This window comes from Triturus cristatus, chromosome 8 (genome assembly GCF_964204655.1).
Source record: "Triturus cristatus chromosome 8, aTriCri1.1, whole genome shotgun sequence".
NCBI lineage: Eukaryota > Metazoa > Chordata > Amphibia > Caudata > Salamandridae > Triturus > Triturus cristatus.
The window spans coordinates 203,998,903-204,015,658 of NC_140591.1; the positions used below are offsets into that span (position 1 = coordinate 203,998,903).

At 44.5% G+C, this 16,756-nt stretch overlaps 1 protein-coding gene across 6 annotated transcripts in view; it reads right to left on the reverse strand.

Moving 5' to 3' along the window:
* The window catches only part of ITSN1 (intersectin 1), a 1,732,490-nt gene that overhangs the window by 1,600,891 nt on the left and 114,843 nt on the right, over positions 1–16,756 (reverse strand). For all 6 annotated transcript variants that reach the window (XM_085621357.1, XM_085621360.1, XM_085621358.1 and 3 more), the window contains exon 2: positions 8,690–8,753. In XM_085621357.1, coding sequence (XP_085477483.1) covers positions 8,690–8,717 — 28 coding nt within the window. In that variant the 5' untranslated portion in view covers positions 8,718–8,753. The remainder of the gene's footprint in view (positions 1–8,689; positions 8,754–16,756) is intronic.

Below are 16,756 nucleotides of genomic sequence, written 5' to 3' on the forward strand. Positions count from 1 at the left end.
CACTAGGGAAAACACAGGTAAATACGGCACATCCCTGTGTTTTCGAAATGTCACAGCGCGGAGCTGGCAAATTTGGTGCAGCTCAGCGCTCTGACAATGCATTGTATATATGCCCCTGAGTATCACAGAAAGGCACCTGACGTGGCCTCAGATCAGATGTGAAGAGTGCACTCAATCCGGTTTCTTTATTTTACATCGTTGTACTTGCACAATTCTAATGGAGAAAGTAAAACTATAAATACCGGACAGCAAACAAAAACAGGGAGGGGATGAGGTACCGACATTAAACATGTGAAAATTTGAGATCTCTGTACACAGCCTGCCATGCACCTGTCACCTACACATTACATGTATGACAAGAGCCCACTGTGCACCGCTGGCCACGCACCTGTTACCTACACATTTGAGGTCTCCATCCACCACCGGGCATCACCTTGTCACCTACACATTCCACGTGTGACAAGTGATCTCTGTGCACCAGCAGTCATGCTCCTGTTACCTACACATTCCATATGTGAATTAATATCTGCTGACAGGGAAAGGGTGGTACAAAAGTTTTACGCTGTGATGTCAGTGGTCTAAGGATGTGGGCTGTTACTTCCACTCCCCCTGTGATTTTGGTAAAGCGATATCTAGGAATTCGGTTTAGTAGAAAAAGGCCTACACTTTTCGTGGGGACACTTGAGACCTCTGCATGGACTTGTGGTACCTTCGGTTTCACAGGGTGGGGGAGAATCCCCGAGCCATTCTTTCTTATAACACCCACACATCTGCCAGTTGGGGCTGTGCCATGGATAACACGCTCAGCCAGTCACAACTTTTGGGTTAATAGCACATTGCAAACTGCCATGTGAAGTTCAAATTGTTTTAAGCCATTGCCAGGTAAGTACCTTGAGCTTTAACATAACACTTAATTTTAACACTTGTTACTTGGCACAATTCCCAACATAAAACATACAAGACACGCTTTAAATTAGAAAATAGATGTCTGTTAATCCAGTAAAACCATCCAAGCACTACTGCCACTTCCAGTGTTTCCATTTTATTTAGTGCATCACTCGCACTTTCCTTGGTCCTGGATGTGTAGGGCATTGACCTCAATGTGAAAATAGAAGCCACAACTCCCAAAATGCAAAGCGATGTTTAAAAACCTGGATCACGTGATGCACATGACTTGGAGTCACTTTCAAGTACTAGCCGTATTATCACTGAGTTGGCGTCACTTGGCAATATGTGCAACAAATGTTATGGCATGCGTATTTGTGAAGGGGCACGGTCTGCACGAGGGTATCTGTTTATGGTGCAGGTTTTAAAAAGAATGGCACATCCAAACACAATACAGTTTAAAATGTGCATTTGGTGTTCACACAGATGTCGGAAATTGAGTATAAAGTAAATACCGACACGAAGAGTTGTGGTTTTTATCAGGGGCGGTAAATTAATTTTATTCCAAATTGTAATTGTATTGGACTTTGCCGCACGTTTTCTCCCTGTTAAGTTGACGGGTTGAAAATGATCAGGGTAAAATTGTGCAGGAGCCGTGGTTGCCACAAATCTCAATATTCCTCCGTATAGTGTTATCTCGACCTTTAATCAGTGCTTTTCTTTCTAATGGGGCAAATTAACAGCCGCATAAATGTAATTTCAGGCTCGAAGAAAAGGGCAACTTTGTGTTTGTCGATTGTTGACAGCAAAAAAACATGCATCAGAAAAATATATATAATACTAAAAAGCAACTAAATGCGCATACTGCTGGCCAAAAGTGAAGTTTTTTCAATTTAATATTACTTTGATATTCATAATACTCCAGGGTGTGAAAAACCTGCCCATTGATCACCTGTCATTACCACGTAGTCCCTCCCTCTCGTCCTACTCCGTATCTATGAAATGTAACGCACCCACCTCTAAAGAAAGACACCTATTAGCCCAAATTCTGCTTTAAACAAGATAACCAGCGCGACCAGCGCTGACAGCCATCTGTTTCCAATTAACGCAACCGCGAGACACGGGCACGATAATTGAAAACAGATGGCACTGCTGCTCGCTCCCGAGCACCCTAGGCCAGGACACAGTGAAGGCGGGACATGCACCCGCCTTGGACCATTTGCGTGCTGCCTTTCTTAGGATCAAACGCTTCAATCGTCCGTCTCGCCGGATCTCCTCCATGATTCATTCATTTTCCTTGGACCGGCAACCTTTCTCATATCATTAATCCAAATGGCCCTAACTCGGCCAAAGCCCGGATCTCTGGATTCACCCCCTCAGATCTTCATACCCAGGATCTCATGGACCCCAACAGTGATTGGATCACCTCACCCCCGGATGCCACCAACCGCCGGGCTGACTCTGCTCCCCATCAGGATTTCAATTGGTTCCCCTGCAATTGACGGTCTCCTTGTGCTGGATTTTTTTTCCCTGGCCACCACGCGTCCAGCATCCTGCACTACTTATAAATCAAGTGACCTGAAATTGATCAGGTTGAAACGCCATCGACTACCCAGCTCAGAACTTTGGCGCTGTTGTGGTCAAACTAACTGACTTAAATGACTTATATTGACCATGTACATATTTGATATCATTGACCACCTTATTATTTGTCCTATTGCGCCGTTCACGCGTTTTTTTTCACTCTTTTGTCACTTTGTCACCCGCTGTCACTTGCATGTCCAGTGCACACTTGTTTGGTATGGTCGCTGTTTATTTGATTATATGGTAGTGCTGTTTAACTACTTATATAAAGTCATTTCCTTTTCCTTGCACCAATCCGTTTGTGGTCTCCCTTTTGTTCCCTGCCTTGTAATTTTTCGCTATTACCTTAAAATTGACCTTTCTAATGGTTTCCAGATGAGACACTGTTTTTTGTTATAGCCTTTCTTAGAAAGCCGCATGCAAAGGCCAATTGCGGGTGATAAAAAAAAAAAAAACACGAGCATGTGTTTAGAGTTTGAAAGCCCTTACTAAAAGCCTCGCAGAGTAGCGCATGTATGCTGGCTCAGGCGAGACCTAAAAAGATCTCGCTGCAAAATATCCACTGATACACAAAGTCTTTCAAAAGGTTAGATCCCTTATTTCACAACAGTACAAAATTACTTCACCATTAAGTTGAAACCAAGGGTGGAAGAACGGCTACCTCCTTACCAAATCTGTGTAAAGTCAATAACTACATGTATCGAAAATCTTTCAAAATCTTCCATAACAAAGAAGCAATACATAATTTGCCTTCCATTATACTCTTGCATCTAGCTTAATGCCTCACATGACATGGGCATAGTTCTATTTTCACCTGTCACCTGAAATCTATTCTTGGAGAATGGTGTGGCTATAGAGGTTGAGCTTTCCTCCTGCCGTAAACTTGACTTGGGTGCCGATTTGAGCACAAGAGCACAAGAGATAGTTAGAGAAGTGGTATAGCTAGCCTGGCCTGCAATAACGTGCAGCTTCTGCTAATCCTATTGGTAGCTCATTTGTTCGGAAGCAAACCTATTGCACTTAAACTGTAACATGCCAGCCCGGCCCTGGAATTAGAGCAGGCCATCACTGGGTGAAAACATCTAGACTGCCACGGGTACTTCATAACTACACCGACCTCTTTACAAATCTCATTAAAATGGAAGACCACCGTGCTGAATTAAATTTAATTAAAAGACAAAAGAGGTACGGTGTTCCTGGGTGGCAAGTTGGCCACCTGGTGAGTACATCTTACCAGGCCCCTCACACCCACGGCACCTATACAGCAAGGAACAAAAGATCTCCGATAAAGAGCCCCTTTATGGGTGCCCGTTGAGCATTGCAGCGCCGGCTCGACGAGGAGCAGACCCATATGATGAAGCATGACACCTAGCTTGCTGGGTGTGTGAGGGTCCTAGTTCCGAAAGTAGGTATTTCCCACCTCCCTACCACTCTGAGTACTGTACTCACCAGGTGGCCAACTTGCCACCCAGGAACACCGTACCCCTTTTGTCTTCTAGTTCTAACCAGGGCAAGTACGGTGGACCTTTATCAAGCCCTCATTGTCCCGCTTTGTTTTATTAAATTTTATTAAGACATTTTGATCAATGTCCCTGCAGACCAAATTTATGTGGAAGCGAAACATTGTGTGTTGCCACCATTCGTGTGAGATCCAAAGTGAATGCAGCAACATTTCTTGGAGAATTGACTAAATCAATTTTATCAGAATCACTCAAGCTGCACAAATAGCAAACCGAGGGCTTCACTTTGTTATTGAAGCTTGTGACTATCTGCACTTTGTCACTTTTAGGTGGTACATGAAAAATATATTCACAAACAAAACAAAAAACACAAAAATAAAGTAACATTGTATCAGACTACATGCATGCAAAATATTGCTTCACCCCCATCAAAGAACCCACCTGTTACATCTAATCCTATTTCTAGATGGGTTCACTACCAAATGTAGGACCACTCAGCATCGAAGTCTCATATTCATACCAAAACCATGTGACACTAATTGTTAATGCCTATCACTGGCAGTCTAGGACAAAATAATCACAACTTATTATTTTACACCATGTAACTGCTTGCATGGGCCAATACTCTTCAAACATTACAGTCGATCACCTCCGCCTTGCTTACTGGTGAAGCAACCAAACTAGTCATCCTGACCATCACAGATGCCTGCCCTGTCCTCAACCTTGAGATTTATCCCTCTATATTTTCCCTATGTTTTTATTTTTTTTATTTTGTGCTCATTTCTCATTTAGCGAACTGATGTTTAATTTTGATACTATCTGTTTGTTTGCCAATGCTTTTTGTGGTTGTTGCATATTCTGCTTCTGGATAATCATACAATGCCCCCACTGTTGATTGTGCATGCTTCTGGGATTTAGTGTTTCAACGCACTCAGCACTCCATATGTTCAGCACCCATATGTTTAAGAGCGGGTTCCCTCCTGTATTTCTTTAGCCCTACTTTGCTCTTTGGTGCCCTCCCCCTGCCCAGTTGTGCTCGCCTGTGTGTGCTCTTCCTATTGTCTCATGTAGTGGTGTAACTGCAGCGCTGGAGGGCCTGCAATTCCACTCCACACCACAATTCCGCTACACACCACATATATTGAATTCACAACTCCTATTTCAACTTCATACCACAAAATTCAACAGCACTCCACATATTAAACTGCGCTACAGGAGGAGCCAAGATGGCGACCGGGACGGCAGCGTAGGCTCCCGGCTCCGTGAACCTCCACATCCCGCACAGATATCCTGCATGTGATCCTCAGCCTGCGCTACATGCCCGTGTTGGTGATCGAGAGCGGCAACCGACCGTGTGATCCTGAAGCTTCCAGCGGCGGTACCGCCCGAGAAATGCTCATTTGAAGTTTGCGGCCTGTGCAGCCCTGGAACCGGGACCTCGGGTGGACAACATGGCCGGGCGGCAGTTCAATAACAGCGGCCATTGGTGACCGGGTGGAGTCGGACTACCGAAGCGGCGCGAATATTGGCCTGAATCTCGCAGTGGTCGCTCCTTTCACCGAGAGTAGCGTGACGGGTGCATACCCGGGGTGACGACTCCAGGGGTTTATCGGCGATCGCCTGGACCCTCGCCAGTGAACTGATAGGGCGCGGCCTGTGGCTCGTCCCGATTTGCGCGGGCTGCTCCCGGTTTTTGCGGACACTGGCCCGGGGGGAGAACGACTGTTACCTGTGGCCGCACACTGTATGCTCATTTTGCCTGCCTCCGGACCTTTGTTTGCAGGGATATGGAACTTGCTGCGCCCGTGCCTGAGACCCGGTCCCCATCCGGGATGGCCCTGCCCTGCGGCCATCTTGATGGGATGGACTCTGTCATCCTGTACACTGGGTCACAGCAAGATTGGGAGTGTGTGGCGCAAAGGAGCGTGGCGGAGCGAGCGCGGGGGACCGTGCTGGGGTACGGTGACCTTCTAGATGCTCTCGGAGCCCTTCATTCCACCCTGGTCCACGGCGCCCGGGCATTGGGGAGGAAGCTGGATGGTTCAGCGTCGGAAAAGTTGCGGTCTGCTTGTCCCCAGGTACATAAGGCTCTGTCTCACCTTCCACAGGAGGAAAGTACCGTGACCGCCTCTGTGAATAAGGGACGGATGGAAACTTTGGACACTGTGGCAGCGTGTGGTCGGCTGGCTGTGGGGTCGGTCTGTTCCGGAGGTTTTGGACTTGAGCAGACGGTGGTGACTTTGTCCCATGCGCGACCTCCGGCGACCCAGGTAATCTTCACGCAACGATCGCCTGCTCTGGCCGATATCTCCGTCCTAGACCTTGTGTGCGGCGCGGGCCCTGGGGCAGTACTGGGAAAGGTGATCTTCCATGACGATGACTGTGCTGATGTTTCGAAACGTCCTCCCCACATGTGTGTGTCCCTTCCTAGTCTTCTCCGGACGCTCCTCTTCCTTGTAACTTTGGACATGTTGGTGGGTCGATGGGTATGCACTGGTGGATTCGCAAAGAGTGGCCAAGGATAAGGCTGATCCTTCCTGAGGTGGTCAATTAATAGGCGGGCGGGCTGGGGGGTTGTGTGCTTTCACGACGTAACTAATAGTGTAGCCAGTGCATAATGCTCCCCATTTCTCTTAGATATGGCCGAATTTTTGCTGTTTACTGTTTGCGCTGGGGAGGAATATATTGTGCGGGAGGGAGAAGCCGGGGGCATGGTTGAAGGTCCTCCTCCAGTTTATTATTACTCTCTCCCCCTTTTCTGTTAGGGGGGGTTTCCTCTCTTTCCCCTTTTTTCTCTGTTTCTTCTATATTTCGGGTCTGGTTCTGGGGCGACAGGCACACTGCGGGGGGGGGGGGGGCCGTAGTCATCTGCAGAGGTGCACAGGGTGGGGGGGTGGGGGAGGGGCTTCTTTAGTCCTTTACTTTGTTTCTATGGCCTCCTTTTTCTTTTCTTATTCTTCTTTGTCCTTTTCTGGGGTCAGTGCGGTAGGTGTCCTTCGTGGCCAATCATTGCTTTTCATTTGTGCCTCATTTCAGTGGGGTTTTCTGGGTCCTAGGGCAGGAGACTGCAGGCGCAAACGGCTCGTGATATTCTTCCACATCCTGAACCTTCTGTTTCTGCGCCATTGACTTGATAGATTGCCATTTATTGTTGACGTTCATTATTCTGCCTGCCTTTTTTCGCTGCTGAGAACTTGATTGGCACCTGATCCTTCTATCCCTTATTATAAAATGAAAACCTTTTATATCCTGATTCCCCTCTTGGGCTATTCGGTGGACAAGAGAATACTAGCATGGAAAATCTGCTTCCCGAGGTGCTACATGTGATTAAAATCGGTTTGCTGTTACTTTCACTGCTTAGCGGCCGGCCCCGAGGGTTGTAGGCCCATACTTGTCTTTATTTGCAATGTCAATAAAGGTTTTTCAAAAAAAAGAAATAATAATAAACTGCGCTACATAACACTCCACAAAATACCATTCCACATAATTCCAATACACTCAAACACATAATTACTATCCACAAAATACAACTTCACACCATGCACATAATTCAACTATGCAAGACCACTCCACAACACACAATTCCAATCCAACCCACAAAATTCCAATGCACACCACATACATCCACTCCAATACAGAACACATAGGTAAGAGACATTTACGACGCCAATAGCTCGAATTTGTTTTTTTCTTTCAAAACACCCAAACACACAGACACACACTTCAACTCCACACATTTCCAATCAACACCACCTAATTCGACACAACACCACATAATACAAATAGTACAATTACACACCACATACATCCAATCCACAAAATTCCACATCGTACCACAAAATTCAACAGCACACCACAAACTCCACTACATACCGCCCTGCAACACAAAATACCACTCCACAATAATTATACTCCATAACAGTCCCACTCCACATACTTCTAGTACACTCAATACCATATAATTACTATCCACAATTCCACAGCACATCATGCCACATAATTCCACTCCACAAATCCACACCACACAATTACACAACTAACTAATCCAACCCACATAATTTCACATACGTACACCCCATAACACATTGGTAAAATACATTGCCATTTACTATGCCAATAGCTCTAACTCAAACAAATGAGACCTAATGCATTTCCACTGCTTGTTTGCTTATTTTAACATGCACGCTCCATTAATCTATTTTGTAGTGTCTTACTGGTATAACTTTTAATGATTTATATATCTATATATTTATAAAGAGATATATAGAATTTTTAAAGCTTGCAATGTGAGGAGCGAGTTTGAGTGTTGAGGTGCCGATAATCATTCTGCTACTGGAAGCTACAGAGGAAGGTTTTACCAGTTTCCGTCCCACCAAATAATGGTGTTGGTAATAGATTTGCTTCTGCGCGCTTATCACAGAGGCAGATCCGAGGGAGTTCATGGATCAAGATTATTTAATCAATGAAGCCAATCTTCACAGTCGAACCAAAGGACAAACTTTTCAGAAAGGCCCAACGAAAGCCCATGACAACTGAGCTGTTCCAGCATGCATTCAACTAAAGCATTCACACCCTGGTTAGAGACTGAAAAGCATCCGCCTTTCTTCGAATGAACTTGAACTCTTCCGTTTTGTATTTCAACTAGCTTTTAAGTAGCCGAAGGGGAGCCCCAAACCGCTCAATAAAAACTCCTAAATAAATAAAATATGTATGATGAGCAATTATCCAACAAATGCAAAACTTTCAACAATAAAACTTACCCCCAAAAGGTGTTGAAAATTGAGCCATGATTCAAGGAACTTTTAGCGTGGTAGTAGCCGGTGCCTGAAAAACAGAATTAGTGGTTAGTATAGAAGTATTAAAAAATAATATGTATTTTATAAATCCCCTTTCATTTCATTTGCACCAAACCCTGCTTAGCAGATGACTACAGTAACAGGCTCAACAGGGTAGGTGAGGCAAAATGGAGGGCTTTTCAACACATATCTTGTAGCTTAAACCACCACATATACCCTAATCCAGTGGTTTTTAACCTTTTGACTTCTGTGGACCCCACTTAATCATTAGAGGAAGCTTGGTGACATCCACCAAGTGATTACTCGAAGCCGCGGCACCCAAGCCTAAGCATTTTCGATTACGTAAACCACAAAAGATTCAGAAATAAGCATTCATTAAACAAATACACAAATGATAAAAAATGTATTTAATTCATAAACATTAAACACAAAAAACAAAATTGTAATGTGAAAGTTGGAACTTTTCTAAATTCAACTAAGGTAATGTTTGGTGCATTTGTGCTGCTCCCATGAATCAGTCTGAGGTTTGAAACTTAATTTTTAGGGGCAATTACAAAATTCCTTCGCGTTTACAGAACGTTAATACTGCCTCACATGCCATATCACATAGACAACACCATCACATGCATCCTAAACCACCGCATAGTACAGTAAATATGCACACCTACACTAGTTCTCGTTATAAAACACCAACATAATGGCAAGCAGATCCGTGCCACTGTTCAGGGTTTATAAACTGCAGGTGACAACTATTTATAGTGTGCCGACTGCGCTTCCCAGATCATGCTCTTCAGTACTTACCCAGCAGAACTGATTTCCGCATATACACCAACAGTAGTCTGGAGCACTAGCAAGTTAGGTTAGTAATCCCAGGATAAACGGAGACTCGGGTTACTTTGCCTACAGGTAAACAATGCAACAAAAGAATGCACCCTTCCATCTACACTGCATCCTCTTCCCCTGCTGATACAGCACCTCACAGAAATGCTCAGACTAACACTCAGTGGAAGTTTGGACAGGTTTTGAACATCTATCTCACATTTTCTCAACATGTATTACAAACAAAATGGAGAGGGAGGCGTTCTCGGAGTCTAAGGATACTACGATCAAGGAATTATCAATCTTTTGGAATCTGAACAGTATTCAATGGGAGATTCTCGGGGTTAGTTGACCTAACATCTAGTTAACAGTCACTCTGATCCATATAGTTTAGACACGAACCTCAGAATTCCTTTTGATAGCTTCCTCGCATGTACCTTAGCTTAAATGATTTTAAGTACTATGAACATCAGTTAGGCACCATCATCTGAGTACTGCTTTTTGGGAAACAACCAATATCATAACTGGTACCTTTTTTCGTACATTAAATATTGGTAGCACATTAAAAAAAACAGTCAAACTCCCAACGGAATGCTGGACTAAGATGGAGTTAAAAAATGAACCGTTTGGGGTTTTTCCCATTTTATATTTGAGCTCTGGATTGAAGGTATTTTATTCTCATCCACTGAAGCTTTGACTATGTCTTTGTCCTGGAATGTGATTTTCATAAGGGGTTAATTCTGTTGGAGTCATGATATGCCTCAACACACTGCTCTGCTTTGAACATATGCATATTTATAAAATATTGAGCAAATAAATTTCCAGACTGGTCCCTGTCAAACAACGCCATTCGATTGATGGGCTTGCGTCGATATTCATATGTTTTAGGGAGATTTTTCCTATAATCTTCATTCCAGTGAGAATTCCCTCTAGTGATGTATTGACCACCAGAGACCTGGATAAAAGTCTGATTTGGGGGGGGATCTATATAAGAAGGGTGCTCCTAATTATAAGGAATGCTACAGTTTCTACCCTCTTGGTCATTACCACTTTCCATAGTCGGTCTACACCACAGAAGGTGGAATCGTCTCTTGCCACAAGACCTAGCAGTTTTCACACATGTGGATCGATTAAGTCGTAGGCATTCCACGTACTATATGATCCAAGACCTTTTCCCTTAAGTAATAAGCCTTACCAACTAGCATACATGGTCACTGCAGAAATGCATACCAACTAGCCCGTTTTTTGTCTCTGGTAGAAATAACGGGTCAAGCCTTGGAAACACGGAGTGCATGTCTGGATAAAAGCAAAACAGGATTTTGTTAGTGGTTATCATTTCACATATTCTTTAAGTTGACTGCCTCAGAGAAAGGTACTAGCTCTGTGAGGTTCCCAAGTACCGGTCACATTTCCTCTAGTGTGTCAAGGATTAGACTCGTATTATTGAAGTCTCCTACAACAGTTAGCATAATCTGAGTATTTGAGAGCAGGATCTGGCTTGAACAGAGCTGGAATGTCAATCTTTGGACCTGGTCAAGAAATTCTATTGACAATGGGAGGTATACATGTTTGGAAGCATAAAGGGCAGATCCTTCCACGAGCTTGTCACCTATTGACCTGCTTGATCTTGTGACACCTAATCAATTGGAAAGAGAATGGATTTTGTAAAAAAACGTTGGTACACCCCTTAATCCACTTACGACCCGTGTGCGTTTCTAGAAAGTCACAAAAACCCAAGAGATGGTGCGATGAGGTACGGTTTAGCTCGTCAAAGATAGTGGAAATTCCTCCTCCTAATGTTTTCTCCAGGTTATTTAAATTTCAGTTAAGGGCATTAGATCCGGGCACCCTCCCCTGTTCCAGCAGTAACTCCTTAACACCAGCGAGCCCATCAACCAAGAGTGAGGTTTGTCATTTTAAATTTGAAGCTTAGTAAACCTTGCTTGGATGGAAACTTTACCACAGGCTCTGTAACCGCCTGGTTTAGACACTATTCTTGCAACCATATGAAACACAATTGCTGTTTTCAACTCACTTCTGAACACTTTTGTAGGTTCCATTGCCCTATCTTGCAAGATCTCCTTGCTTTTATGTAATGCGCTACTTCACAGTTTTGAGCCATTTTCAAGTGCTGTAAACTACACGTCTTACTGTTGCCGCAAGTATTTAAGGCATTTAATTTATCTGCCTTGGAAGGATGAAAGGACGAGTTGGTATTGCAATCTGCAAATCCCAACCACTGTCAATAGCAAGTGCTTAATTTGTGACATGATGGTGGTAATTATTTCTGCTTGGGTTATGAGAGGTCCTTCGGCTTTGGCAGAAATAAGGTCACATATTAAGTTTGCATGTCCTGCATCTCTTGTGTTCGGCATAATAGTATTTTGATTTTGGAAGTGTTACCAGTATATGCTAGGAAAAGAATGAAAGAGTGGAACCAACTTTTTTCACCTCTGGATTGGATTTCTATCCTTTTTTATGTACTCAGTTTCACTCTTCTTTTTCTGTTAAACCCGGTAATTAGTTCAATTGTGCTTAGCCGGGTTTTGTCTTTATCTCCACCATGTAGCTATGCCCTCAGGCTGCTCTTACTTGCTTTCCGTGGAATCTTCTTCATTAACTACGCAGACAAAGCCCAAATTAAAACCGAGTAAGGACCTTCATTTACAATAAATTCAGATTCTGTTTTGTAAATTGCCTTCTAGACTTGGACAAACTAAGGAGGCAAGAATTTATTAACCCCTTCAGTGACCAACAAATATAGAGCCCAAACAAATGGTTTAGCTTCCTAAAGAAAAGGTTCTGTGGAAAGGTTTCCTAAAAATCATATGCAGAAAGGATTTAGAATGAATTTGCATACAAGTAAAATTGTTCTCACTTCAAACACTGTCTTGTAACCTGGTTAAAGTACACTGTACTTGATACCAGGATTTAAGTTAATAATCAATGGCACCTAAAACAAAAATTTTAAAAATAATGCATATATACAGTTCAGGTATTCTGGCTTGCATTAATTCAGAGCATTACCCACAACTCCCTTTCTCCAAATGCCTCGGATTTGACAGTAGGCGGAGAGTACCAGACGTATTACAATATGTGAACAAGCATTGGCATAGCCAATAGGTCTCGCCTTCGGGACCTTATAAGTGTTTAGCCATGCAACAGTTGATGTTGTAGAACAAAGGATATTGTGCTGCATAACTAAATATTTATAAAGGCCCAAAGGCGAGACCTATTGGGTAGCTTTTTCAATAGTGAAGGCAGTAATCCTTGTTATAGGCAGGGTGAGTGTGCACACTGAGCAGCATTTGCTGCTGCTTTTGGGCCAGTCCAGACCTGGTTGCATCTTTTTGTTATTATGGTGGTGAGAAGGGTTTACGTTACTTATCAGGTGACATTTGTGTCAGAGGGTGGCACTCTGTCACATGACACCAAGTACTATAATGTGACCTATCTATCAGTAGCTGCTTCCTGTTGTGCGCTTCATGTAAACTGTAACACCGTGAATCCGAATTTGTTAATCCTAAATACTTGAGCTGCTGTCGCCCTTCATTTCTTTCAACTTTCCCTTTAGATTTATTTATTTCTGAATGGTGAAAATTTCTATGACGTACAGATAAGCCAGAAAGAACCACCACGGAGGCCGCAGTTCCTAGCAGTACATGATAGCGATAGTTGGAAACAAAATCTATAGGGGCAGAAAAACGTATTTGGATATAATGACCCGCCACCCATGTATACTGTTTATTCTCGCTTCAGATTGGGGGTTCTGCTAATGGACCAGCACTCCAGGCTATGACAAGGTGTTGATGCCACATCTGGTCAGTGCCAGATTGACACCAGAACAATAGAAATATCTGCCCATGAGTTATTTCTTATATCAGCTAATTAAACACTATAAAGCACTACAGCATGGCCACTAAAATTAAGTGGCAGTGAAGAATAGGGTTGACATAATTATGTAGCAAGTAAAGTAAAATATGTAACATAATGTGGCACAATATGTAGCAGTAATTTCAGTTTTTTGACAGTTTAACAACTACTAATAGTGTATGAGCAAAGCCGCACCTCATTAGTACCAGTTGAACACCTGAATGCAGCAATCGTCAACTGAAAGCTGACCAGTTAACCCTTGCAGAGGGTTTGCCACTTTGCCGAACCACATATGACCCCTTTTGTTTAGAAAGTGTCTACACTGGTCTATGAATACCCTTGTCTACACTGTGTGCTACAAAGTGTGAAGGGTACAATGGGAACGGTACATAACACAGAAGGTGTACCTAATGAAGGTAAGAGGGTTAGAGGGAGTCAAATCTTGCAAACCTTTAATGCAGTTTCGAGCTTAGCAACAGTTTCTGAAAGGAAGATTCTAGAGTCCTCACTGTGAGTAATGCCGAGCGCGGACTTCGGAGACACGATCAGTGTTTATTTATTCAACGGTGGCTGCCTTTCATTCAAAAGGCTGATCGTGACTGATTGTGCATAGTTTGTACATTACAGTACGTGTCAAGTGTGTGTGTGGTGTTTACAGTACATGTCAAGTGTGTGTGTGGTTTGCACACTACAGAATGTGTCAACAGTGCGCCTATGACTACCGATGTTGACACGTTGTAGTTGTGGAACAGCTGCAGGCTTGCATTTAAAACAGAATTATTGTATTTTTTGGTGGTCGTTGCCCCTCCTCACATGCCTGACATACTCGGATTGCTACCGATCACAACTGTGAGGAAAGGAGGCACCCTCCCTTGTTCACCTCACAGCACTGCGCCTGCTCCTGTAGCATACGACATAGCACCAAGAGGAGTAAAGAGGAGCTAGACATCCAGGGGAGTTTCAGTACGCAGAGAAAGCGTGTGGCCGGGGACAGAGGAGAGTTACACATAGGAATAGGTGTGTGGCTCTGGAGGTGTACAGAGTCTGAGGCTGCAAGCGAGTGTTACAAAGCTCGGAGGGTGCGCGTTGAAGCACTGCCCTCTGTGGGGTCTGCATGTGAAACAGCTGGGAGACACGATCAGTGTTTATTTATTCAACATTAGCCGCCTTTCATTCAGAAGACTGAGCATGACGGATTGCGCATAGTTTGTACATTACAGTACGTGTGAAGTGTGCCTCTCGGGTTTAAACAAGAATCGGCATACAAACAGAACACGGTGACCAGTACAGGGTTGTTTGCTCTCCTCCACGCCCCAGTGACACACTCAGGAGTGACACCCTCAGTAATGACACACCCAGTAGTGATACATCCAGGAGTGATAACCTCAGGAGAGACACACAGGACTAACAAACTTAAGAGTGACACGCCCAGGAGTGACACCTTCTGGAGTGTAAGTACAGGGGACCCTGTCCCTGCAGGATAGAATCAATAAGATGTGGCCTAACGGCTAGAGCATATGACCTCGAAGCTTGGTAACCATGTTCGAGTCTCTGCGGCTCAACCTCTTGTGGTTCTGGGCAAATCACTTGATCTCCCCACGCCTAACAAAACATGAATGTGCCTGTCTGGAACAGCTGATGCTCGTGTAAAGCGCCCAGATACCTCCGGGTTGAGTACGAGCTATATAAACCTACAAGACAAAAAACACGGCTCTGCGGATCTCACACGCCCTCACACGTGCACTCACTGTCAGGGGCCTCAGAGATGCTCTCGTGCACGTGGGGGATGCACTCTCCCCCTCCATATGTAGCCCTCGCTCTGAGAAGATTCACGCACTTCCTGCTGGTTGGTGAAGAGTGAGACACAAGCTCTCATGTGACAAAGTCGGGGTATATCGCCCACCAAGTGCATCTCGGGTTTAAACAAGCATCGACATACAAATAGAACACGGTGACCAGTACGGGGTTGTTTGCTCTACCCAATGCCCCAGTGACACACAGGAGTGACACCCTCAGTAATGACACACCCGGTAGTGATACAGCCATGAGTGATAACCTCAGGAGAGACACACAGGACTGACAAACTTAAGAGTGACACGCCCAGGAGTGACACACTCTGGAGTGTAAGTACAGGGGACCCTGTCCCTGCAGGCTGGACTCATTAAGATGTGGCCTAACGGTTGGAGCATATGACCTCGAAGCTGGGTAACCAGGTTCGAGTCTCTGCGGCTCAACCTCTTGTGATTCTGGGCAAATCACTTCATCTCCCCACACCTAACAAAACATGGATGTGCCAGTCTGGAACAGCTGGTGCTCCTGTAAAGCGCCCTGATACCTCCAAGTTGAATTCGAGCTATATAAAACTGCGAGACACAAAACACGGCTCTGCGGATCTTACACGCCCGGAAATTGCTTGTACTGTCTCCAAGCAAGGAAGCTAGAGATGTTTAGGAATGACTGCTGTGGCACACAATGTCACGAAGGTGCTTGTGTGTGGCATAGAAGGACTCCCTGCAGATAAATCACGGATTACAGTCACATAGCACGTGACAGTAAGAAAATAACAAGCACTCGCCATGACATTTTCGTCTCGCCTTTTTCTGCCGTCCTACTTGGACGGCCTCGCCTGCTAAAAGCTTTCTTATCTTTATGGGGCCATGTGTTTGGCCCCATAAAGATATGAAACCTTTTACGCCAGCAGGAAGTCAGACGAGCCAGTCCAACTGGGACGGCTCTAAAAGAGAAAAAAGTGTACGTCACTGGAAGCTCTTTTCCAATAGCAGGCCACCGTTTAGCATAAACGGTGACGCCAGCCAAAAGAGGGGCGGGGCTTAAACCCCACTAGTGAAAGCTACCCAAAAACTTAAAATCTCGCCAGCGAGACTGCGCATGTCTGCGCAGCCTACGCCAGGCGAGACCTAAAAACAAAGGTGTGATTCCATCCATTGAACCAATTTCAAATAAAATAATCACCATGAAGTGGTTGCACAAACCTGAGTGAAACAGCTCCGTAAACCAATCTAAGCCATAGGCGATGCTGCAAGGCACTGCAAAACCAGTTAACAATGATGGGTGCCTACTGCATGGAAACCTGATCTACCTGCACTTGCACATGGGAGGCAAAAGAGGCCGTGCTGGGAATGCCGGAGCTGGCTCCTATGCAGCTTGCCAAATTTAAGAACGCAGAACCACAGCCAGACACATGGCCGAGCAAGGCTAAAGTCTTGCTTGCCTGGCCCACCTCTCTCCGTGTGTAACAATGGAATGACAGGAGTAAGGGTACATGAAGCTTTCTCTAACTTTCTGCCCTCACGTGCCACTGCGTCAACATATTTCCCA